The 26,918-nt window shown below is 39.2% G+C and overlaps 1 protein-coding gene and 1 non-coding gene across 2 annotated transcripts in view; both read left to right on the top strand.

The window, feature by feature from the left end:
* Positions 1–26,918, top strand: part of LOC126174882 (glutaminase kidney isoform, mitochondrial-like) — a 187,895-nt gene that overhangs the window by 42,523 nt on the left and 118,454 nt on the right. The window contains exons 6-8 of the mRNA XM_049921699.1: positions 7,785–7,900; positions 7,992–8,113; positions 8,193–8,351. Coding sequence (XP_049777656.1) covers positions 7,785–7,900; positions 7,992–8,113; positions 8,193–8,351 — 397 coding nt within the window. The remainder of the gene's footprint in view (positions 1–7,784; positions 7,901–7,991; positions 8,114–8,192; positions 8,352–26,918) is intronic.
* Positions 813–887, top strand: Trnas-cga (transfer RNA serine (anticodon CGA)). Its single transcript has one exon. It is a non-coding gene; the product is annotated as a tRNA-Ser (tRNA).

The raw sequence follows: 26,918 nt of genomic DNA, 5'->3' as shown, positions 1-26,918 counted from the left end.
TGAAGACAGGCATTAACTATCTGAAGAAAATCTATTAACAAAGTTTCAAGTCCCAGCTTTAAATGATGGCTATAGGAATATACTAAAACTCCCTACTTATCGCTCGCATAGGAATCATGAGGATAGGATTAGAATAATTACTGCATGTACAAAGACATTCAGACAATCATTCTTCCCATGCTCCAAACAGGAAGAGAATGGGAAGAAACCCTAATAACTGGTACAATGGGACATACCCTCTGCCCTACACCTCATGGTAGTTTGCAAAGTATAAATCTAGATGTGGGTGTAGACATCTAAGTGGAGTATAGTCAACATTGAAGTATCACAAGTGTAATGGACAACAAATACACCAAATAAACTCTGTTAAGTTCTTGGAATTGTAGAATGAGATTTTCACTCTGCAGCGGAGTGTGCGCTGATATGAAACTTCTTGGCAGATTAAAACTGTGTGCCCGACCGAGACTCGAACTCGGGACCTTTGCCTTTCGCGGGCAAGTGCTCTACCAACTGAGCTACTGAAGCACGACTCACGCCTGGTACTCACAGCTTCACTTCTGCCAGTACCTCGTCTCCTACCTTCCAAACTTTACAGAAGCTCTCCTGCGAACCTTGCAGAACTAGCACTCCTGAAAGAAAGGATATTGCGGAGACATGGCTTAGCCCAGGCTGTGGCTAAGCCATGTCTCCGCAATATCCTTTCTTTCAGGAGTGCTAGTTCTACAAGGTTCACAGGAGAGCTTCTGTAAAGTTTGGAAGGTAGGAGACGAGGTACTGGCAGAAGTGAAGCTGTGAGTACCGGGCGTGAGTCGTGCTTCGGTAGCTCAGTTGGTAGAGCGCTTGCCCGCGAAAGGCAAAGGTCCCGAGTTCGAGTCTCGGTCGGGCACACAGTTTTAATCTGCCAGGAAGGAGCTTGGAATTGTACATTGATGGCAAATTAAATTGGTCCCGCAACATCTAGGTCTGGCAAGAAGACTTCATTCCATGACTTTTGCCTTACACATAATTGCATGAACTATGAATGCTATCAGAGCTACAGACTTTGGATATTTCCATGCACTGCTATACAGCATTATCTTTTGGGGTAATTTTCATAGCTCAGAAGAGATGTACACGTTATGAGTGGTGATCATTTGAAATGCTCTTGAAGGAATCTATTCTGGAAACTACAGGTTTTTAGAGTCATGCGTGATTATTTCTTTCCTTTGTATGTTTCATTAATGAAAACCACTCTCTTTTCAAAACTAACAGTTCATATATTGGCCATAATACAAGGTTGAAATAGGACCTACATAGTAAGCAGACAGACTTCACCCTATTGCAGAAAGGAGTGAACTGCTCAGACAAGGGAGTTTTCAATGTTCTACCTAGAGAAGTCAAAAGTATTGTTCTTGAAACATCAAAATTCAAGATCAAATTGAAAGAATATTTGTTGCAGAATTCATTTTACATAATTAGTGTATTTGTTAGCATAAATGAATATACACATGTGTAGTTTTATTGTATAGTTGGATTATCCCATTAGTGCAAGCATATAGATCATCAATTTTTTGTTGTAAAAGATATCATATTGGTCTTCAAGTATAAAGAATTTACTAATATGGATGTGTCCCTGTATATTAAGTCTATTATCTTGTTATTTTATGTATCTTGTTTATGTTTATGTATTATGAAGTATCACGAATCATTACATATTGTGCCCTACTGTATCCATTATTGTAAATGTTATACAAATTTTATGTTTATAAATATTGTAGAAGGACTGCTGATTCCATAGTCTAGCAATTCTAATACCAATGGGATGAGTAAGGTATCAAAATTGGCTTTGATTGTTTTTTGATCCACCAGACTTCTCCTTCTACAAAATCCTGCAGTTATCTGCTCCTCATGTCTCCTTGGGTGGTATGTTCTGCCAAGCAAACTTCAAAGTGCAGTGACAGGCCAGAATTTACCTTAAAAGCTATCCTGCTTTCTTATAAATGATTTCAACAGTAGTGTTTCCATTCCTGAACCTCTCCTTATCCCTAAACAGCCACACCATCAACCACCACTCTCCTATGAACTAACCATGGCTAACCTTAATATCTGTCAGCCTTCAACACTGCCTGCCAGAGCGATGGTAACTCATGATCACAAGAATCAGCCACAGCAGTACAGTATTCTCAACCTCTCATCTACGACCCTCTCCCCTCCTGAATTATCTGTATTAGCCAGTTGCCTCACTTGCACCCATAAATATGTATTTAGTCATGCTACTTTGGTTGAGGATCATTTTCCTTCACACATAATGTCAACTGGAAATTTCACTTTACAACACAATCTCAAAACCTTATACTGAACCCTGCCTTGAACAGTTCCGACCACCATTACCTCAAAATCTCTCTTAAAAAGCTTTCCAAGAATTCCTAACGTCCACCACTGCTTCACAACCCTTACTCAGGTCCCTACATTGTGATCCTAACCTGTCTCCTGTAGAACTCCAAGCTCTTTGTTCCTTAAAAACTGATGACTCCATCATTATCTTCTGAGCAGACAAGAGAAGTACAGCTGTGGTACTTGACCAGTCAGAGTATGTATGTGCGGTTCTAGACCAGCCCCCTGACATTTCTGCATACAGCATCAGCCATCAAGATCCCATCCCTATGATACAAACTGACTTACAGTCTCTCGTTAAAACCTCAGGCCCCTCACAAGGATAAAAACCTCAATCCACACGACTTCTGCCCTACCCAGACCATAAGTTACCACCATTTAACTTCTTCCTAAAATCTACAAACACATTCATCCTGACCTCCCATAGTTGCTGACCTCAAAGCACCACAGAATGTGTATCTACCTTATTTGTTCAACACCTACATCCTGTAGTACAAAAACACCTTTCCTGTATTAAAGACACCAGCCATTTCCTAAATCATCTGAAATGTGTGCATCTCCTACATCATACTAGTCACTGTTGGTGCCACCTCCATCTACTCCCATATACATGGTTTGTCAGCTGTTGAACATTACCACTGCCACTGCCCACCTGATTCCACACCTATGGTGTCCTTCCTGCTCACTTTAATCAACTTTACACAACCACTTTCCCTTTGAGAGGCAGTCATACAAACATACCAGAGTACAGGCTTGGGAACCAGGATGGCTCCTTAATGCCAATCTTTTGGAAGGAGCTTTCCTGGTACCCATTACCCCTAAGCTAGTGATTTGGTTTAAATACAATAATGACATCTTTGCCATATGGACTCATAGAAAGGCTGACTTATTAAAAATTTTGGAATCTCTAAATACATTCTCCCAATTAAATTTCACATAATCCTACTTTGAATCTGATGCCACTTTTCTTTATGTATTACTCAAATTTTGACAGTTTCCATCATTTCCATATCAAACATTCCCTCTCAAACAGCCATGGCATTCAAGGTTTTATGTATTTGTTCAGATGCATACTCTTTACAACAATACACCGTTCTCACCTCAACCTCCACTGGATTTAGTTACCCTACCAGCCTAGTTCAAAAGCAGATTTTCTGGGCTGCATTCAGTTCTGGTACTGCTGATCCCTCCAGAAAACAGGTTAGGAGTACACCACTTGTCACCCAGCATTATCCTAGTCTTGAATGTATTAATCAGTTACTTCAACAACACTATGACTTCCTAAAATGATTCCCTGAAGTGAGGTCCATTGTGTCTGGTATTTTTGCCACTAACACCTAGAATAGCTTTGCTTCCCCACCCCCCTCCTGCACCCCTCACCCTCTCCAATTTCTGCATTATCCTGGTCAGACCCTATGCTCCTTCTGCACCCATTTCCCTTCCCTGTGGTTCCTACTCCTGTGACCACCCACTCTAAGACTCTTTACCAAACCTGTACCAGCCATTTACTGGAAGAACATATATCATCAGAGGGAGAGCCACCTATGAGACGACACATGTCATGTACTAGTTGTAATGTAAACACTGTGGGTCCTTCTACATTAGTATGACGACCACCAACTTTTCAGTTAGGATAAATGGGCATAGGCAGAGGCCGTTTACTGGCAACACACATGCTTTATAACATAACATTTGTGACCTTGGGGCCTGTTTCACCACACATACCATCTGGATTTCCCTCCTGACACCAGTTTCTCAGAACCACGTGGGTGGGAACTAACCTTACACATCCTCAGTTCTCACCACCCACGTGGCCTAAATTTCTGTTAATTCCTTCAGTCTCAGCAATTTTTTTCAGTAATTCCTGTCTTTGTAACCTTTTAGTTTTCTGGATCTTTTATTTTCTAATCTTTCTATTTTTGCCCCACCTGACATGTCTACCACATATAATGCAATTAGCTTTCCACTCTTATTAACTTTTGCATGATGTTTTCTCAGCAATCTCTGTCTTGTTGTATTAGTAGTAGTTGTTTATTTCACCTATTGATCGCATCTGCATCACAAATATATCACACAAAATTGGACAAGACAGCACACTACAATACCAGATTAAAAATACATTTACATTCTCAGCAGCATACATCTGGGTTTGAAACTTCTGGACAATAAATTTCACTTTAAATATTGGAGTAATTTTGAAGAGTGTACAATCTGAATTGAAACTTATGTACAATAATGTGGAAAGATTGTTTACCTCTTTAAATAATCCACATACTCTCTAACAGAATAAAATTCATTGAGGTAATTGTTTTTAAATATCAGTTATTTCCATATGATGTTCTGTTGCTTCAGTATGCATAACACGTCTTCTAATATTTCATCTATCTCCTCTTTTTCCTGTGTGGGGTTGAGAAGTTTATCCTTTTTATTAATGAGGCTTTTCTTATTTTTATGAAAGACCCTAAATGTGTGTTATTTAATACCCTTGACTATATCCAAGATTCAGTATTTGCTTTTGCTGGTTGCTCTTTTAGTCATAACAGAATGGAAGTCACTGGGGTAGGATGTATACTGTTTTGATCAGACTGTATGGTTCTGGCAATTAGCCATGAAGCAGCTTCATTCACATACAAACTATATTGCAGATGATGTGATGCATCAGTGTCATCCAAGCAGGGTCAATGCATCAGTGACATCCACATGACTGTGATTTTCCAAGCTCTACTGAGTTAATACATCCCATAGAATACTTCATCTCAGCCTTATCATCTGCTCAAAGAGTTACTTGATCTTCAAAAGAGTATGAGGAGAGTTCTCAGCAATGTGCCTGATGTCTTCCTCATTTGTATAATTAAGGGCATGGTCCATATTGTTGTGTGCAATTCCAGTCATTTTTAGATGTTAAAAAAACAAACAACAATATCATAATTGATGAATCTGGGTTTTTATTACTATAAATCACGCAAGTATTGATACAAAAAAGAGGTACAAAGGTACTGATTATTCACACAGCAACAATTGTATAAGAAACTCAGACTGAAAAACTCAAAGAGTTTACAAAAAGGATTACTGACACGGCAGAAATTGTATCACTGAGTTAACACTAAAATTAACTTGTCCTTATGTTCGATGTTTTAACACCCCAACTAATAGAGGACTCAGATTTACTAATTTCTGCCTCTTTAATTATTTCTGTAATTTTGTGCAGCACATGAATTTCATACAAGAAGAAATTATCTATCTGTTTTACTTCATTTAATAGGTATAAAATAAAGATGTGATAAATTTTATTTATTAGATTATGGTGGCTGCACAATATACAACAGGTGAAAAGATTAAGAGGAAAACAGTATGGGATGATAGGCACCTGATATGTACAAGGGCAACTTTGGATGGAACTTTACTTTTTCATGTATCATGAAACACCAGGTTACTAAAGCTTGTAGATCGGGCCTTTTATGGTAAATGTTTGAGAAAGACCAAGCAGCCAAATGTGAGTATCTGTAGACACAATTGCAATAACATAGGAAGAAACAAAGGCTGCTATGCTGACATACACTCCTGGAAATGGAAAAAAAAACACATTGATACCGGTGTGCCAGACCCACCATACTTGCTCCGGACACTGCGAGAGGGCTGTACAAGCAATGATCACACGCACGGCACAGCGGACACACCAGGAACCGCGGTGTTGGCCGTTGAATGGCGCTAGCTGCGCAGCATTTGTGCACCGCCGCCATCAGTGTCAGCCAGTTTGCTGTGGCATACGGAGCTCCATCGCAGTCTTTAACACTGGTAGCATGCTGTGACAGCGTGGACGTGAACCGTATGTGCAGTTGACGGACTTTGAGCGAGGGCGTATAGTGGGCATGCGGGAGGCCGGGTGGACATACCGCCGAATTGCTCAACATGTGGGGCGTGAGCTCTCCACAGTACATCGATGTTGTCACCAGTGGTCGGCGGAAGGTGCACGTGCCCGTCGACCTGGGACCGGACCGCAGTGACGCACGGATGCACGCCAAGACCGTAGGATCCTACACAGTGCCGTAGGGGACCGCACCGCCACTTCCCAGCAAATTAGGGACACTGTTGCTCCTGGGGTATCGGCGAGGACCATTCGCAACCGTCTCCATGAAGCTGGGCTACGGTCCCGCACACCGTTAGGCCGTCATCCGCTCACGCCCCAACATCGTGCAGCCCGCCTCCAGTGGTGTCGCGACAGGCGTGAATGGAGGGACGAATGGAGACATGTCGTCTTCAGCGATGAGAGTCGCTTCTGCCTTGGTGCCAATGATGGTCGTATGCGTGTTTGGCGCCGTGCAGGTGAGCGCCACAATCAGGACTGCATACGACCGAGGCACACAGGGCCAACACCCGGCATCATGGTGTGGGGAGCGATCTCCTACACTGGCCGTACACCACTGGTGATCGTTGAGGGGACACTGAATAGTGCACAGTACATCCAAACCGTCATCGAACCCATCGTTCTACCATTCCTAGACCGACAAGGGAACTTGTTGTTCCAACAGGACAATGCACGTCCGCATGTATCCCGTGCCACCCAACGTGCTCTAGAAGGTGTAAGTCAACTACCCTGGCCAGCAAGATCTCCGGATCTGTCCCCCATTGAGCATGTTTGGGACTGGATGAAGCGTTGTCTCACGCGGACTGCACGTCCAGCACGAACGCTGGTCCAATTGAGGCGCCAGGTGGAAATGGCATGGCAAGCCGTTCCACAGGACTACATCCACTCCATGGGAGAATAGCAGCCTGCATTGCTGCGAAAGGTGGATATACACTGTACTAGTGCCGACATTGTGCATGCTCTGTTGCCTGTGTCTATGAGCCTGTGGTTCTGTCAGTGTGATCATGTGATGTATCTGACCCCAGGAATGTGTCAGTAAAGTTTCCCCTCCCTGGGACAATGAATTCACGGTGTTCTTATTTCAATTTCCAGGAGTGTATATTGTTCTTGTATTCTAGTTGTCATTGTTATGCTGAGACTGTAAGACGCTTGTCACATGAAACTATATTATTTAAACTTGCACTTTCAATTTCTATAATTACATTTCAATATCTATGTAGTGCATGAATTGTTAATATAAAAATGGAGTAATAGTAACTGATCAAGCAATACTCTTATTTCTCTTTTAAAATTTTCTCTGAATCTGATAATTGTCATAAGTTCAAACTGTGTGCTGGCTTCAGATTTCAATCCAAATAGCAACTGTTACAGGGAGCATTTCCCGACTGAGCTACCTAGAATATTCCACAGCTTTAACTTACCTTGCATTTTGCATTCTCAGCCTCATATATGGTTCCTGTTTCTGTATCTGTGCCTCAAATACATAAAGTTTGGATTGATTGTCATATTTAGTTCCCTAATAAAATTAATAACCTCAATGTTTCAGCAAACCACTCGTTTATGGGATTGCCATGCAGCAATTGGGATCAGAAATTGTACATCAATATGTTGGTCATGAGCCAAGTGGAAGGAATTTCAATGAAGTCTGCCTTGATCTTGATAGTAAGTCTTTGGTTTATGAGTTCTACTAATGTAAATCTATAATCAGAAACTTCCCTACTGCTGAACTATTTCGGAGGTAACTCCTTTGCAGATAAACCACACAACCCAATGATCAACACTGGTGCAATAGTAGTATGTTCACTATTTCAGACCATGGTTGGAACTGGTTTGTCTACAGAAAAGCAACTAGGAGTTATAATGGAGCATATTCGCGTAGGTATTACTACTCAAACATGTATGCATAATAAGTATTGCTTAACATTTTCTTTCAAATTGTACTTAATTTTCACAGAAAATGGCTGGCGGAGAGTATATTGGATACAATAATACAGTTTACATGTCTGAATTGAAGACAGGAGACCGAAACTACTCTTTAGGTTATTACATGAAAGACCATGCCTGTTTTCCAGAAAATACTGATCTGCAAGAGTGCATGTCTTTATATTTTCGGGTCAGTACCAATTAATATTGAATTAAAAGAAAAGTGTTTTGTTAGAAATAAATAGCAGGAAAACTATCTGCTGCAGTGAAATGCAATGATTCTGTAAATAAGTCTACATACTCTATTCTTTGCATCATATTTTAAAAGTTCTTCAAAATTGTGTTATTTTGTTTAAAATAAGATCTAATGCACTAGTTTTATTTACTTTTTACATATTTATAATTTTGTTATAAAGTCTTAAACTGATTCTGAGAAGTTAACAGCAGCAAGTCACAATTTTATTTCCTTTGTATTCATTTCAGCACTATAAAATTTCAGTATCTTTGACAGTTGTGTATTATGGTGTTATATAAGAGATCAGTCGAGAAATGTGTTACACAGAACAGGCTAAAAATTATCTGCATATTAAGAGAATGAGGAGTAATTCATCAGGTGAAACATGCGGAAGTTAAATCTCTAGTGCAGCTGATCAAAGGCTATTACATACATTGCATTTCACTTCAAAGATCCCTGTCTTGGCTCACACATTTTGACATAACTCAGGGTGGACATCTTGTACCACAAAACTAGATGGTGGCTGGCAGGTATTCTGCCATCAGCTGATGTAGAACATCAGCCATTATTTGTTTCCTCCAGAGATCTGATGATGCCATTACTGCCCTCAGAGGCCCCTGTGGCAGGTTGAGGCATACAGCCGCAGCTACTTGTAGGGATACATCAGTTGACTCATATGGTGTAACATGCTGAAGTTAAGTTCATTCTGCAGACAGTCGGTGATTACTGTGTTGATTGCATCTCACATTAAGGACCACAATGTGAATGGAATGCTCGCAATGGAACAGTATTTGCCTACCCACACGTAAGTGGTACCACAAGCAGGCCATGCCTTCATAACTGATGGTAATATTGCCCTAGAGCTCATTATAAATCATCCTGCACACACTGAGCCCAGCATCATGAAGCTGATGGGCGTTGACCATGTCTCACTATCAACTAAGGTAGAATCTGTGCTCTGACTCTTATTCCCCAACAGTCAGCCATCATCATTCCAACATTTGGTAGACCCAGTGACAGGTTGATGACACACTGGCACAGCCACCTGCAGGGATACTCCAGTAATTACTTGCATCTTGAGACAGAGTTACCACAAGCAAAATCAAAACAGTCCAATTGGATCATTAAAGAGGTAAGTGAGTATTGATAGAAACTGAGAACAGACAGTAGAGAGAATTTCAACAGCATGCAGAACGTGTAAAAAACCAAGATTTTGAAGTTATTAATTCCAAATATGTCTATGACATATAAAAATGTTTTTATAAATTTCAGTAAGAAAATATGAAACGTTTGTCATCTTGTAGAGTTTACTTTATAAATAAACAATTACCTAAGTTATGGAATAATTTGTATCTGTAAAAGATGTAATTTGCTTTCATTTCATCCATATAATTTATAACAAATGCCATGTCTATTCATCAAATTTCCACATTTGGTATAAGTTATGCAAGATTGTAAATTATTTCTCATTAAACAAATAGCTTTGATTCTACTCCAAAACACAGTTAACTTCACCAAAAAATTTCTCTTGACACAAAAATATAATATCTTTTAATGTAAACAAACCTTAAAGTACAATATTTTGAAAGTTTAAAATTTTAACTGAGGACTATATAAAATATCTTTTGCAACTGTTTTGAGTCTCACCAAGCTGTGGCAGGGGAACACACACACAAAAGGATTTAACTTTTACAAACTTTTGGAGCCAGTGGCTCCTTCTTCTGGCAGGAGAGCTGAAGGGGAAGGAAGAGGGGTGAAGGAAAAGGACTGGAGAGGTTTAGCAAAAGGGGTGCAGCTTAGAAAAGTCACCCAGAACCCCAGGTCAGGGGAGACTTACTGGACAGGATGAGAAGGAAAGACTTGGTGAGTAGATTTTTTATCTGTCTGCTTATGATATACAAACAATAGTGGATAACACCTTATTCTGGCTCTCCACTGAAGGACCCAGAACAAATTCTTTGCCAAGAGTCAGTGAAATGTGGAGAGGTAGAATATACTAAAAGAACATCAAAAAGAAATTAACAACTTCCAAAATACAAATTCATTGTCAATTAGAGCAGTTGTCCTAAGCAACATGATTAACAGCAGAAATGTTGCAGTTCATTAATTATATCCAAGAAGGATTAACCATACTCAGAAGATTTAATTTGCCAGTGAATAAACATCACATCAATTGATAACAATTACTTTGCAGAAGAATTTATTAACATCTACAACTTGGAGGATTGATGACTGAAACTGTGAAGGACTACAGCTGTTTCATCAATCCCAAAGGAACACCACAGCAGCTGGTGGTAATAGCATCTGATACTTATCTACCTACGACGACCCAGTTTGCTTACCACAGTGGCCCATTTTCCCACTAATGTCGCCATGTGGTAAGGCAACTATCATTTTAGTGAGCTGTGTTGAAGCCAACTTGAATTTATTTATTTTTGTTATGGTTTGTGTAGCGGGGCAACTAAAGTGTTTTGAGTGCCAAAATGACTTATTAATGAAGAGGTAGATACATGGTGACGGTCACCTGCAGAAGGTTAGGTTTAAAGTACATATTGTAGTAATTGTATATGTTTGGTAATTAGGAAAATAAACAAACATATGAAAGATTTGTTAGAAAATGTTAGTGATTCATCATTGGTAAGCACAGATATGTATACACCTCAAAGAATCAGCTATTTGATGTTTTAAGTGCCATGCTAGATGCATATCATGCTGATTTAAAAACAATATTTAAGTCTCAAAGTGATAAAATTGATGAGTTAAATATAAATATAGAATAATCTGGTAATATGGTAGAAACACTGACAAAACAGAGATATGATGGGGCCAAGATGAATCAAAAACGAAGATAGATGCTTGGAATGTTGGCAATGAAGGAGTGTTTACAAGATCCTTACACACAAGTCAGTTTTAGTAGTTCAAAACAAGATACAAATTTAAGTAAGGTAGATGTTTTTTATCCCATTTTGTCGACTTTGGAGGAGGCTAGTAGTGATATATTTGAACCGAAGGTTCGCTATTAAGACATCTCCTTCTCTAGATGTGGTAATTACTCAAACTATTGGAAAGATTATCTGAATTTAATGTGTAATTTCAACAGAACTGTTGGAGCACATGTATGATGGATTTTTGTCAACAGTTCCAAAATGACTGTGTAGCCTTCAGCTGTCTTTTAACTTTTGGTGTTAATTAACATGATGTGCATGGTATTTTCATAAAGTTAAGCATAAATGACTCAGTGTTAACAGTAAGTAAAGCAATACATACAAAAAGAACAGAGTCAGATTTATTTGTGTATTTTACCTGAAATTTATGTTACATCAAATAGTGATTTAAAATATTTGTGGAAAATAAAAAAGGCACTAAATGGGAGGTTTGACATGGAATGTAGGTGGCCTCATGCATGTAACTGAGCTGTGTGGGTTAGCTGGGATATCCAGGATGGCATATTGAGTACTATTTTTGATGTTGTAGGCACACAGAAATGATAGTTAAGTGCCACTGATATCAGAGGAGTTCACAAACTATCTGAACTTTTCCGGCTGAGGACTATAAATCCTTAGCACTCCATTATATTACTTCCCATTTGATTTCTGTATAACAGTCTTTCATTCTACTAGCATTCTATCTTCTTTAAATTATACTTCTTTCACAATCTTATCCAAAGATATGAAAAATAGTCAGCATGGTATGGCATCTGGCATCTTTATCATCATACACCAATTACAATGGGTCTTCTACAAAATATTTGCAGCTACACGATATGAACACATAAATGGAAGTACAATTGATTTCATTGGTCAGCTTTTAAAGAAGCCAGTTGCATCCCATGGGCTCAAATTGTTTCATGCCACTTCATCTACAAGATTCCAAAACCATTTTCGGTGTACCCTCCTTGAAGGGTCCCATCGGAATTATTTGCAAAGTATACTGGTGATGTATGACCCTAACCAAATGTAATGGACCTGAACATGGCAAGAACAATAGTTTGTATTAATTGATGGAACCATTGGGGGAGGGTACAGACAAAAGTTTGGAAACTAGTAGTTTTGGTGGTGTGAAACTATTCACATCCACAACATGCAAAAGGTTTCTTTAATAGCAGACCAATGAAAGCAATTGTATTTCCATTTCTGTGTTCATAGTATGTGACTGCAAATGTTTTGTGGAAGACCCGCTGCAATCACTGTGTAATGATTAAGATGCCAGATATCATACCACACAGACTACTTTTAGCAAATAAAAACATATAAATCTCAACCCAGAATCAAATTCTTTACCTCCTGCATCCTTACCATAAATGCTATCCACTGCACCAACTGCACAGCGCTACTGATGAGTCCAGACAGAGGCAGTTACTGTACACATGATTACAGTGATGCCAGTTTGCCAATCTTTAATGCCCTTTTCCTGCCCAAAATATGGACAGGTGAAATTTTGTGACAGACATTTTTGTATTGCCAGTATGTGTGGAATCATGCTGCCAAGTCCTAGTGCATGAATTTTTCTTCACCATGTGTATACACTGAAGAGTCAGTGATACTGGCACACCTACCTAATATCATGTAGGACACCCAGGAGCAGGCAGAAGTGCCACAGCATGATGTGGTATAGAGTGTTCGTATGTACTTCATGTCTGTGGTAGTGCTGGAGGGAACTGACACCAAGAATCCTGCAAGGTCGTCCATAAATCTGTGAGAGTACAAGTGGGTGGAGATCTCTTCTGAACAGCACATTGCAAAGCATTCCAGATATGCTCAACAGTATTCATGACTGGAGAGTTTGGTGGCCAGTGGAGTTGTTTAAACTCAGAAGAGCCACTCTGTACAAATTCTGCATGTGTGGGGTGTCACATTGTCCTGCTGAAATTGCCCAAGTCCGTTGTAATGCACAATGGACATGCAGGTGATCAGAGAGGATGCTTACTTACATGTCACCTGTCAGAGTCATATCTAGACGTATCAGGGGTCTCATATCACTCCAGCTGCACATGCCCCACACCATTACAGAGCCTCCACCAGCTTGAACAGTCCCCTGCTGACATGCAGCATCCATGGATTCATGAGCTCGTCTCCGTACACATCCATCCACTCAATACAATATGAAATAAGACTCGTCTGACCAGGCAACATATTTCCAGTCATCAATGGTCCAATCTTGGTGTTGACGGGCCCAGGAGAGGCGTAAAGCTTTGTGTCATACAATCATAGAGTGTACATGAGTGGGCCTTTGCACCCCAAAACCCCGTATCGATGGTGTTTCATTGAATGGTTTGCATGCTGACACTTGCTGATGGTGCAGCATTGAAATCTGCAGTAATTTATGGAAAAGTTGCACTTCTGTCACGTTGAACAATTCTCTTCAGTCATCATTGCCCCCATTCTTGCAGGATCTTTTTCCGGTTGCATCAGTGTCAGACATTTGATGTTTTTCTGGATTCCTGATATTCACAGTAAATTCGTGAAATGGTCATATGGGAAAATCCCCACTTCATTACTATCTCAGAGATGCTGTGTGTTATCACTCATGTGCTGATTATAACATTATCTTCAAATTTGTTTAAATCTTGATAACCTACCAGTGTAGCAGGAGTAGCTGGTCTAACAACTGTGCCAGGCACTTGTTGTCTTATATGGGTGTTACCAAACACAGTGCTGTCTTCTGCCTGTATACATACCACTGCATTTGAATATGCCTACAACTACATCTATGTGATTACTCTGCCATTCACAATTAAGTGCCTGGCAGAGGGTTGAATGAACCACCTTCAAGCTGTCTCTCTCCTGTTCCACTCTCGAACGGTGCGCAGGAAAAACAAGCACTTAAATTTTTCTGTACGAGCCCTGATTTCTCTTATTTTATTGTGATGATCATTTCTCCCTATGTAGGTGGGTGCCAACAGAATGTTTTTGCCATTGGAGTAGAAAACTGTTGATTGAAATTTCATGAGAAGATCCCATCACAATGAAAAACGCATTTGTTTTAATGATTGCCACTCCAATTCATGTATCATGTCTGTGGCACTGTCTCCCCTACTTTGCGATAATTCAAAATGAGCCACACTCCTCTGAAATTTTTCAATATCATCCATCAGTCCCACCTGATACGGATCCCACACCACACAGCATTACTCCAGAATAGAGCGGACAAGTGTAATGTACCCAGTCTCTTTAGTAGAACCATTGCACCTTCTAAGTGTTCTGCCAATGAATCACAGTCTTTGGTTTGCTCTACCCATGACATTATCTATGTGATTGTTCCATCTTACGTTATTTGTAATTGTAATCCCTACATATTTAGTTGAATTTACAGCCTTCAGATTTGTGTGACTAATCGCGTAATCGAAATTTAGTGGATTTCTTTGAGTACCCATGTGAATAACTTCACACTTTTCTTTATTCAGGGTCAAGTGTCACTTTCTGCACCACACAGATATCTTATCTAAATCATTTTTCAATTCATTTTGGGCATCTGATGACTTTATAAGATGGTAAATGACACCATCATCTACATATATTCTAAGAGGACTACTCAGATTGTCTCCTATGTCATTAATATAGTTTAGGAACAATAGAGGGCCTATAACACTTCCTTGGGGAAAGCTGGATATTACTTCTGTTTTACTTGATGACTTTTGAACTCTGACCTTTCTGAAAGGAAATCATGAATCCAGTTGCACAACTGAGGCAATATTCCATAGGCACACAGTTTGATTAGAAGATGCGAGGAACGGTGTCAAAAGCCTTCTGAAAATCTAAAAATATGGAGTCAATTTGACATCCCCTGTCGCTGGCACTCATTACTTCATGATTATAAAGAGCTAGTTGTGTTCTGCAAGAATGATATTTTGTGAATACATGCTGACTATGTGTCAGTAAAGCATTTTCTTTGAGGTACCTAGTAATTTTCGTACACAGTATATGTTCCAAAACGCTACTGCAAATCGATGTTAGTGATATGGACCTGTAATTCAGCAGATTACTCCTATTTCCCTTTTTGTGTATTGGTGTGACTTGAGCAACTTTCCAGTCTTTAGGCACAGAACTTTCTGTGAGCGAGCAGTTGTATGTAATTGCTAAATATGGAGCTATTGCATCTACATACTCTTAAAGGAACCTGACTGTATACCATCTGGACTGGAAGCCTTGCCTTTATTAAGTGATTTAAGCTGCTTTGCTACAAAAATGGTCCAAATGGCTCTAAGCACTATGGGACTTAACATCTGAGGTCATCAGTCCCCAGACTTAGAACTACTTAAACCTAAGTAACCTATGGACATCACACACATCCATGCCTGAGGGAGAATTTGAACCTGTGACCGTAGCACCTGCGTGGTTCCGAACTGAAGCACCTAGAACTGCTCGGCCACATTGGCCACCGCTTTGCTACACCAAGGATATCTATTTCTATGTTTCTCATCTTTGCAGTTGTTCTTGACTGGAATTCGGGAATATTTATTTCATCTTCTTTGGTGAAGGAGTTTTTGAAAACCTTGTATAATAACTCTGCTTTGGTGGCACTGACATCAGTGACTTCACCGTTGTTATCGTGCAGTGAAGGTATTGATTGTGTCTTGTCAGTGGTGTGCTTTATATTTGACCATAATCTCTTTGGGTTTTCTCCCAGATTCTGAGACAGAGTTTCATTGTGGAAATTATTAAAAGCATGTCGCACTGAAGCATGCACTATATTTCAAACTTCTGCAAAACTTTGCCAATCTTGGAGATTTTGCATTCTTTTAAATTTGGCATGCTTTTTTCATTGCTACTGCAACAGCGATCTGACTCATTTTGTGTACCATGGGTGATCAGTACCATCTTTTATTAAATTATGTGGTATATATCTCTCAATTGCCATCGATACTATCTCTTTGAAATCTTTCCACATCTTTTCTATGCTTACATGATCAGATCAGAAGGAATGGAGACTGTCTCTTAAAAAGGCATTAAGAGCATTTTAACAGCTTTTTTAAATCTATGTACTTTGCGTTTCTTTTTGATAGTTGTGAGTGTTATGGTATTTAGCCTAGCAGCAACTGCCTTGTGGTCACTAATCCCTGTATTCATCATGATACTCCCTATTTGTCCAGGATTATTTGTTGCTAAGAGGTCAAGTATGCTTTTGCAACCATTTATGCTTTGAGTAGGAGAAAGCATTCAGTACAATTTTGGATGACGTTTTATGCCTGCCGCTGGCTTTAAACTTACAGTTTTTCCAGCATTCGAGGGTAGATTGAAGTTGCCACCGACTATAATTGTATGAGTGGGGTACCTATCTGAAATTAGACTCAGGTTTTCTTTGAACTGTTCAGCAACTATATCTTCTGAATCAGGGGGTTGGTAAAATGATCCAGTTAATAGTTTAGTCTAATTGTCAAGTGTAACCTCTACCCATACTATTTTGCTGGAACTATCTACTTCAATTTCACTACAAGGCAAACTACTTCTAACAGTAATAAGTACTCCACCACCAACTGTATTTAATTTATCCTTTCTGAAGACTGTTAAATCGTTTCAAAAAATTTTGCTGAACTTATTTCCGACTTCAGCCAGCTTTCTGTACCTATAACTATTTGAGCAGTAGTGCTTTCTATTAGGGCTTGGAACTCTTGTTCTTTCCCAACACAGCTATGGCAATTTGCAACTACAATACTGATCATTTCTACAGCTACCTTACTGTGTTTTACCTGCCCCCTTTTAGACAGACACCCTTTCTGTGGTTTCCTGAGACCCTCAACCTAAAAACTGCCCAGTCCCTTGCACACAGCCCCAGCTATCCGTGTAGCCACTTTCTGTGTGTAGTGGACTCCTGACCTATTAAGCAGAACCTGGAAACCCACCTCTTGATGGTGCAAGTTAAGGAATCTGCAGCCTACACGGTCACAGAACTGCCTGAACCTCTGATTCAGACCCTCCACTCGGCTCTGCACCAAAGGACCACAGTCGGTTCTGTCGACGATGCTGCAGATGGTAATCTCTGCATTAATCTTGGTAGCAAGACTGGCAGTCTTTACCATTTCCACTAGCCGCCTGAAACCAGAGAGAATCTCCTCTAATTCAAAGTGACACATGTGATTGGTACTGACATGAGCTACCACCTGCAGTTGGCTGCACCCTGTACTCTTGATGGTATCCGGAAGCACCCTTTCCACATCCAGAATGAATCTCCCCCGTATGCCCACAGAGTGCACACTGGCTTCCTCCCCCTCCTTGGCAGCCATGTTCCTAAGCGACCCCATTATGCACCTATCGTTGGAGCTCTCAACTACCAGAAAACCCACCCTCTGTGAATGCCCAGTCCTTGTGGGCTGAGAAGCTTCCTCTGGAACAGAGTGGATGACTGCATCAGGCTCAGAGACTTCATAGCCACAGATAACACCCAAAACCTGTTCGTCAAACAAACCGGGGAGGCCCTACAATCAGCCCCAAGGAAATTCTTTCACTGCCTGCCAGACTTTGGAAGGACATCCCACTCGAACACGGGTGAGGGGTCAACCTCAGTGCAGGCAGTACCTGGGGCAGCCACAGCAGTGGATTGATTAGGGGCACATAGGTCATGCTCAACTTCCCTCGCATCCGCACATCTGACCCCCCACCGTGATGCCCCTTGGCAGCAGCCTCATGCTGTGTGATGGAAGCCAACACTCCCTGAAACTGTGAACAAAGAGTCACCATCTCAGCACATATCTGTACACAGTAATCACAGTGCCTATCCATTTCTGAACTCCCTCCTGTTTGAAACTCATAAAGATATGTAATAAACAAATGGTGTACTCACCTTATTAGTAGCAGGAACTCACGTTTCTCTCTCACTGATGGACTAACCAACACTAAGCTATTCTAAGCAAAACAAATGAAAGCCTGTACGATATGAGGCTCGATACAATGGTCGATGGCAACGGCAGTACTGTACGCTACTCTGTTTTTAAAATGAAATGAAAGTTTGCTCTGAGTAAGCACTCAAACATGCAAGAAATTACAAAAATATACTGGCAGCTACAAAGATAACTGAAAAGAAGTCACAATGTTTGAAGCTCATAGAAATATGCAATAAAAAAACATTTTACTCACCTTATTAGCACCAGGAACTCACTGTGCTTCATTGTATATAAATGGTGTAGTGAATAGGGTAGCTATAGCAGAGGAAGGAGACCTACACCCAAATGGTGGAAAATGGAAAGATTTGTAGAGACACTATCATTGTGGTGGTTGGGGTTGTTGTTAGGAAGTTGCTTCTAAGGAAAGAGGTGTAATGGACAGTTTCTACGGAAGTAGAATACTGATGACATGAAAGTTTTTTTAGTACGGTACCATGTCTTCATGAGAAAGACAGTGCTTGAGAGACCAAGGTTTTGGCCATGCTTACAGTGGCCTAATGATGTAGACTTAGAAGAAGGCCACTGTAACTGTGGCCAAAATGTTGGTTTCTCCAGTGGAGTTTTATGTCATGATGAGGTACTAAGAAGATTTTTATTTCAACTGACTCTGACCATGGTACCCAATGCTATTCAACTACAATATTGTTGCTTTGGAGACTTGCTTAAAAGCTGCAAAATAGAGGAACCTACCTGAGCTACAGTGAGCAAATCAGTATACTTGATTAATAAATTAATGATTAGGATGCAGCTGTCTGAACTGTGTGCTTTCTTAATGTAGGTAATAATAAGTAAGGGAATACAGTATATAGTGCTACACAAGGTTACCATTCACCTTAAAATTGTAACTCATCTTGCTTAATGGCTGTGACACAATGAATAAGTATATACAGTAATCATTATAGCAGCGTATTGTGCAAGAATTCTGTAGTATATTTCGTAAGGGGTTTGTGTATCTGGTGAGGGTTACCGGTAGTATACCTTCTAATGGTTGATAGTAACAATGGTTGATATAAGTTTGTGCAAGGGAATATGTACTATTTGATAATCTACTATCTTTTATGGTTGAGTTTGTAAAGATTTCTTAGGAGAGGTGAACTTTACTTAGTGTAGTTAGTATAGCTAGTTACCTACCCTGTCTTACCAAAAGGAAGTGAAGTCCAAGTAAGAGGTGTAGATCACGAGTTTGGAGTTTTTCTTCATGGTGTATCTTCTGTAGGATTGTTGGAGATTTTTATACTCTCACCCACTGGAAAAGTACACCTGCAGGGAGGGGTTCTGGGGATGGGAAGTGGGAAGAGTATTTGTCTTTGCAGTCTGTCATGTATATCTTTTTGGTTGTAATATTCCTAGTCTTATGTTTCCTTTCTTTCTTCTTCTCCAGGAGTACCATGGCCACCCACTCTTTTCACATTCAATGGTTTCCATTGCAGAAACCCTTCCACATCTGCAAATAAAATAATACAATGTTCAAAATGATTATGGAGAAACCAAATGAAGTCTGTAACATATTTGGGGAATTTGAAGGAGAACCATATTAGTCTACACTTTGTGGAAAGTCTTTCAGGTCCTATAGTTTAAGAGTTAAAAATATAAAAATAACTAGTTTCTCTGAAGAATGCTGAAGATTAGATGGGTAGATCACATAACTAATGAGGAGATATTGAATAGAATTGGGGAGAAGAGGAGATTGTGGCACAACTTGACTAGAAGAAGGGATCAGTTGGTAGGACGTGTTCTGAGACATCGAGGGATCACCAATTTAGTATTGGAGGGCAGCATGGAGGGTAAAAATCGTAGAGGGAGACCAAGAGATGAATACACTAAGCAAATTCAGAAGGATGTAGGCTGCAGTAGGTACTGGAAGATGAAGAAGCTTGCACGGGATAGAGTAGCATGGAGAGCTGCATCAAACCAGTCTCAGGACTGAAGACGACAACAACAACAACAGTTTCTCTGTGTTACCTGATCGACATTGACAGTTGTGACAGTTAAAAGTATTTTTATTAGTTAAGAAATTTAAATTCACAAACTGTTTGGAAGTTTTGTTATTGTTTTTACATGTAAATGTATGAATGGATGCTGCGAATCTTCATTGTGGGACAATGATAGCAGATTTACTGGGCTTCACAGTACCTGCTGGTCAAGTGTGTCATGTTATTCTTGGAAGGAGATGTTCCACTTCCCTGCTCTCCACTGGCCAATAAAAGGTGTTCATGAGATTAGGTAGTTAGTAAGGAGGGTGCACCCACCTTTCTGGAGGTGCTTTATGGTCTGTGCAGATCAGAGTTATACTGATCCTATGCTATTGGCATGGTGGGCCACGAATGCTTCTACCTGTTGGGTATAGTTGTTTGCTTTCTGATTCCATGAGTGAAGGGCATGGAGAATATGACTTCCATTAGATCGAAGAAATGCTCACCCGAGAACAAACAATGCTAAAACATATTTGTACAAATTTGTATTGTCTTGATGGACTCTGACAGGCATACATTCTCTTGTCTGACTGGAATATATGCTGATGTAGTTGAGCTGTCATCACGTAGGATTGTATACAGTATTACAGGGAATACATTGAGTTCAAACTATCTTGTTATGTTATTCCAGTGGGTACATCCAAGAATGGAAATCTCTTTCAGCATCTTTTGAGACAAAGGAAGAAGTAGTCCACTACGAAGAGCTGATCCATGTTTAAAGGGGCACTGATGAGCAGGACCTTTGCAGCACAAGAAATATGGCAACCAATAAATATACTGTAAGAAATTTGAAGAGTTAACCTATGAATATCCTACAGAGTGACTAATGAATTATTTTACCTCTACCCTATCACCAAAATAGGAAAAGTCTATAGAAAAATTTCAGCTGATAACCATGACAGGAAACAAAAAAAGGTGTGAAGAAAGAGAGGAAAACAAGATTTAAAGAATTTTTTAATGAAATTAAGTGAGAAGATATGTTGTTGGCATGGGCAATCAAAGCAACAACAGAAAGACAAGCAGTGCACATGCTGTGTAGTTGGATTTAAATCAGTAAAACATTAAAGAAGGAGACAAATATGTTGGTTGTTATGAGAAAAAGAAGAAATTGTTTGAATAATAGGAATATACAAATTTTGGTTGTCCATATCAACAGAGTCAACAGTTACAACATTGTGCATGTTTACGGATAGTAGGCACGAGTCATGTACACTAGTGTAGAGTTGAAACATGAAAAAGTAATGTCAGGTATGAAGAAGAAGAGTGCCGACTTTGTAGCAGTGGACTGACCCCCTTGGCAGCAGTTTAACCTGGTATATGGTCCGCGGTACTACGCAATTACCTGTCGCCTGCTACACCCCAGTAGTTTCAGCACCAGCCCATTACAGCTGATCTCTGCAACATGTGTGCAGTGTTCTGGCAGATATAATGCAGTTCCCCATGGCTAGAAGATATGGTATCAGGTGGGCTGCACAAGTGACAATTTGTTACAAATGGTATGATGTGTTTGTAGTGAAGATTGTTGATAGATAAATTATGTCTAGACATAGAATTCATTGCTGATTGTTAAGTATTAATGATCTGTGGGATTGTGCTTTTGCTAGTATTCTATGCCAGTCACAACCTGTAAATTGGCAACTGAATCACAAGTCTTTGATATGACTGCTGTATTTGTGAAATTCAGTAAGATGCTCAAGGCACAAGAGGACAATAATAATAAAAATTAGTGGAAACTTTTACAGCACAGGAGGAAACAATTAGTATTAGATTAGTGGAAACAATAAGTATGATGAAGACACAAGGCACTAGGGTTAATATTTTAGAAAATGTCATAAGTAATTTGCTAAAGAATTTACAAATTGAAATAAATGCACAATGTGACTTAGTATCTTAAGAAAATTCGTGATGATTTAAAAACAATTTATAAAGAAATCTCAGCTACTTAGGAAAGATTAGATATTTTAGAACAAGGCAGGACTTTTAAAGAAATTTTGAGCCCATATTCTACATTTCCTAGTTTGGAAGAGCAATTGTAGGAATTTGCACAGCAAAAAGACAGGAGTGGATTGATTCCTTCAGTATTACACCCAATCCTATAGGTGAATCTGGTATTAATTGGCAAGAGTTACAGAGATAATTAGAAAAGACATGACAAGACTTTGTGAAGTAATGGAGGAGTCATCGTGCCCTGAAAATATTCTAAGTTCAGAAGAAGCAGTGGATGCACGTGCCGCTTGGCAGGCATGGGCCACTCGGCAGGCTGACCACGTGGTGGCAGATGTTAGCTGGACGAGAGGGGTAACCCCAGCGCATGGTCTAGCTGTGTGGCTGGGACTTCCGTTGTGATGAGGATGGTGCTTTGTGTCGATGAAGGAGATGTCTATGCCAGGAGTGCCAATGATGGCGGACTTTGTGAAACCTTAATGGCAGACATTTCACAGATCATTTAGAAATTAATAGTGGCCAGATGAATCATGATACCTCAAAAAGAAACATGTACATTACCATTATTTGCACGACAATTCTGATGGTGTAATCAGATTTTCAATTTCTTTATTAGTTTAAAGTTTAGTATCTGATGGTGAATTATATAAGTAACATCTGGCAATGAATTTCCAAAATATAAATGCTTCATCTGATTTTGTCAATCACCATGTCTTAAGAAAGCTATTAGTGTAAACCTAAATTGGTATGAATTATAGGCATGTAACTTAAATAGTACATGAATTATTGGAGGTCAAAGTGGCCAATTTCTATCAATTGCATCAGGCCATAAGTACTCCACAGTTACACGAAAAAACAGTAGCAGCATGCATATAAATATACTATTTCATCCACATCTTTGTTAATATTCGATATATGCTATTGATGAAGAAACTGGTCAACTGTTTTAGGAAGCACAGAGACATTAGGCTCCTGGCTTACCTTTTGCTTCTTTTCTTTTGATATATGTTTATTTAATTGTTCATGTATTTAATAATGTGTGTTACAACATGTTTATGGTCCAGCCATAGAAATATTTATTTAATTTCAAGTAGTTAAATGTAAATCCAGTATTTTGTATGTGTTTAATGTATGTGAGTGTGCATTGGCTGTATGACATGGCGCGAGAGCTCTAGCCAATCACAGCGCTCGTTAATGGTGAGACTGTATGGAAGTGGGGGAGGAGCATCATTTTGAGAGAGGACACAGGGGTAGTTCTGGACAGTACAGCACAGGACAGGGGAGTCTGGGAGGCGATGGCGCGACAGACGCAGAGTCGCGGGAAAGACTTGGAGTGGAGCAGTTTGCGCGTGATCACGAGAGGTAGAGAAACTTCGGAGTGCTGACTTGTGTGCTTGTGAGATTTCCGTGCCTTCTGCAGTGAAGATGAAGTATGTGTTTCAAAGTGAATATTTCATGAGCTATGTTGTTGTTCATAACTAATTACATAAAGTAGGAATCTATTGTTTCCCTGTTATTCAACTTATATTTTATTTAATTGCTGGACCATCGACACCAATAAATGTTATGCAGAAATATACCACATTCTCAAAAGTACTTCTACTATCGTACTCATCATTTAAAGTTGTTAAGATAGTACCTGCTGATTTTATTTATTTGCAATCTTTCTTTACATCCATAATTCACAATTGCCGAGTGATAGAAACCTTTGATCATTCGATTCGTAAGTCTATTCTTATCGTATACTGTAGACTCACCAGTATTTGCCCTGTAATGTGACAACTAAGTATCCCAGCCCCTAGACAATGAAACTAGCCAAAACTTTTAATATTGAAACTCTGAGTCGGAGGGTGTGTAGTTATTTTGGAAAGCCCGCAGCTTAAAGAGAGAAACTAATGTAACTATTGAAAGTAGTCCAGGCTAATGGATGGAAGAACTACAGTTAGTGACAGGAATGCATCCATCAAAACAGTTTCCAATGCTTAAGCCAGGTGGGGAAATAACATCCCTCATACATTTTATGTGTGTTTTCAAGATCTTTGCCTAAAAACTAGAAATACCATAAGAAAATAGGTTTTTTCACTTTGTCAGTTGGTGGCAGATGCAGCTGAATTGAGAACAGTCTATTCTGCAGATTTTAAATTGTGGGGAAAGGGGAGACATTATAGAGAAGTTTTAAAAAAGTATTGATCCACAAGTAAATAAACAGGAAGCGCTAACATTACATTACAACATTACATCTGTTAAGACTTCAAGTTTTATAATAGTTCATGGGGGTAGGAAGAGGGGTAGTATAAAAAGTACACTGAATATCATTTGACTGGATCAAAATATTTAGAGAATCCATTGGAAGAGAATCGTCTAGTAAACATATTAGTTAATTGACTTCCTTATTATGTATACAAGGAAATTTCATAAAGGGATTGGATAAATGTTAACTGTTAATTTTTGTTTAAGTATGCATTGAACCTGGAGAGATGTGAGTACACCCATAGACAACAATGTAAATAGTAATAGTGAATTTAATGGATACCCAAAGAGAAACATAAGAAGGAAAGAAAGTAATTACTGCAGTATAACTAAAAGGGTCACAAAAAACAAAAACACAAGTGTTTATTCCAACATTACCAATGTCATAGATGGCATTAAGAACCAAAGTGTGTCATACCTGAATCAAAGTATAGGGAAGGCCAATTACCCTATTGTTGTTGTTGTGGTCTTCAGTCCTGAGACTGGTTTGATGCAGCTCTCCATTCTACTCTATCCTGTGCAAGCTTCTTCATCTCCGAGTACCTACTGCAGCCTACATCCTTCTGAATGTGCTTAGTGTATTCATCTCTTGGTCTCCCTCTATGATTTTTACCCTCCACACTGTCGTCCAATACTAAATTGGTGATCCCTCGATGTCTCAGAACATGACCTACCAACCGATCCCTTCTTCTAGTCAAGTTGTGCCACAAATTTCTCATCTCCCCAATTCTATTAAATACCTCATTAGTTATGTGATCTATCCATATAATCTTCAGCATTCTTCTGTAGCACCACATTTCGAAAGCTTCTATCCTCTTCTTGCCCAAACTATTTATCGTCCATGTTTCACTTCCACACATGGCTACACTCCATACAAATACTTTCAGAAACGACTTCCTGACACTTAAATCTACACTTGATGTTAACAAATTTTTCTTCTTCAGAAACGCTTTCCTTGCCAAGGCAAGTCTACTTTTTATATCCTCTCTACTTCGACCATCATCAGTTATTTTGCTCCCCAAATTGCAAAAATCCTTTACTACTTTAAGTGTCTCATTTCCTAATCTAATTCTCTCAGTATCACCTGACTTAATTCGACTACATTCCATTATCCTAGTTTTGCTTTTGTTGATCTTCATCTTATATCATCCTTTCAAGACACTGTCCATTCCATTCAACTGCTCTTCCAAGTCCTTTGCTGTTTCTGACAGAACTACAATGTCATCGGCGAACCTCAAAGTTTTTATTTCTTCTCCATGGATTTTAATTCCTACTCCGAACTTTCCTTTTGTTTCCTTTATTGCTTGCTCAATATACAGATTGAATAACATCGGGGATAGGCTACAACCCTGTCTCACTCCCTTCCCAACCACTGCTTCCCTTTCATACCCCTCGACTCTTACAACAGCCATCTGCTTTCTGTACAAATTGTAAATAGCCTTTCGCTCCCTGTATTTTACCCCTGCCACCTTCAGAATTTGAAAGAGAGTATCTAGGATGTAATGTTTCAGCAGGAGGCCCACATATAAAAAACTTATTGCTTTTATGCAAACAATGTCGATGAGAGTGTCATGATCAGGTAACATCAATTTACAGAAGAGGAACATATTAAATGGGTAGTAACAGAAATTGTGAGAGATAGACAAATATACATTTATACAGATTCAAGAAGTGAAATCTCTTTGGTCTTGCAAGAACTAATAGACTCTACTAAAAATAAATGTCATTGTCCTCTGTTGCCAGTAAATGGACTACATGTTATTGGGATCACTGAGACTAAAAGCAAACTAATTAGAGATGAGACAAAATTACGATATGTATAAATAATTTTACATTCATGGAAACTGTATTAGTAGTATCTAATGTAAATTTACATATATTGCTAGTGACCGATTGGATGATATCCCATAAAGGACAATTAGATTTACATAACAAACTATTATGAAGTACAATTTAATATAAATCATTCACTTAATACAGAAGAGGAAAAAGTATTAATATTTATTTAATAGCAAATACAGAAATTGTTGGCAAGGAAGAAAATACAACAGAATGTGAGGTAAAGGATGATCTCTTATGTCAAAAAGCTTACGCTTCCAACTTATTAAATGAGAAGCAGAAGGAGGAGCTACATAATAGTTTACAAACTTATAGAGATTTGTTTTTGGATAAACCGGGAGTAATTGAGGACCATGTACATCATTTTAAAATTAAAGCTACTGATCCATTCCTTTGTCACCTACATTCAGACCCCTTAGTTTTAAGAACAGCAGTTCAAGATGAGATAGATAAAATGGTTGTAAATAAAAATTATAGAAAGGGGTCTTAACGTTCACAACAATCCACTAGAAGTTGTAAGAAAAACTGTAGGAGGAGTATGGTTAGTGGTAGACACACATACACTAAATGAACACGTAAAAGAAAAAAATCAACTTGTGTGTATTGATGATTTGCAGGCCTGGACCTGTAAGGGTGGGG

This window comes from Schistocerca cancellata, chromosome 1 (genome assembly GCF_023864275.1).
Source record: "Schistocerca cancellata isolate TAMUIC-IGC-003103 chromosome 1, iqSchCanc2.1, whole genome shotgun sequence".
Classification (NCBI taxonomy): domain Eukaryota; kingdom Metazoa; phylum Arthropoda; class Insecta; order Orthoptera; family Acrididae; genus Schistocerca; species Schistocerca cancellata.
Note: the sequence above shows the minus strand (reverse complement) of the source record. Positions and strands in the feature narration are given on the sequence as shown.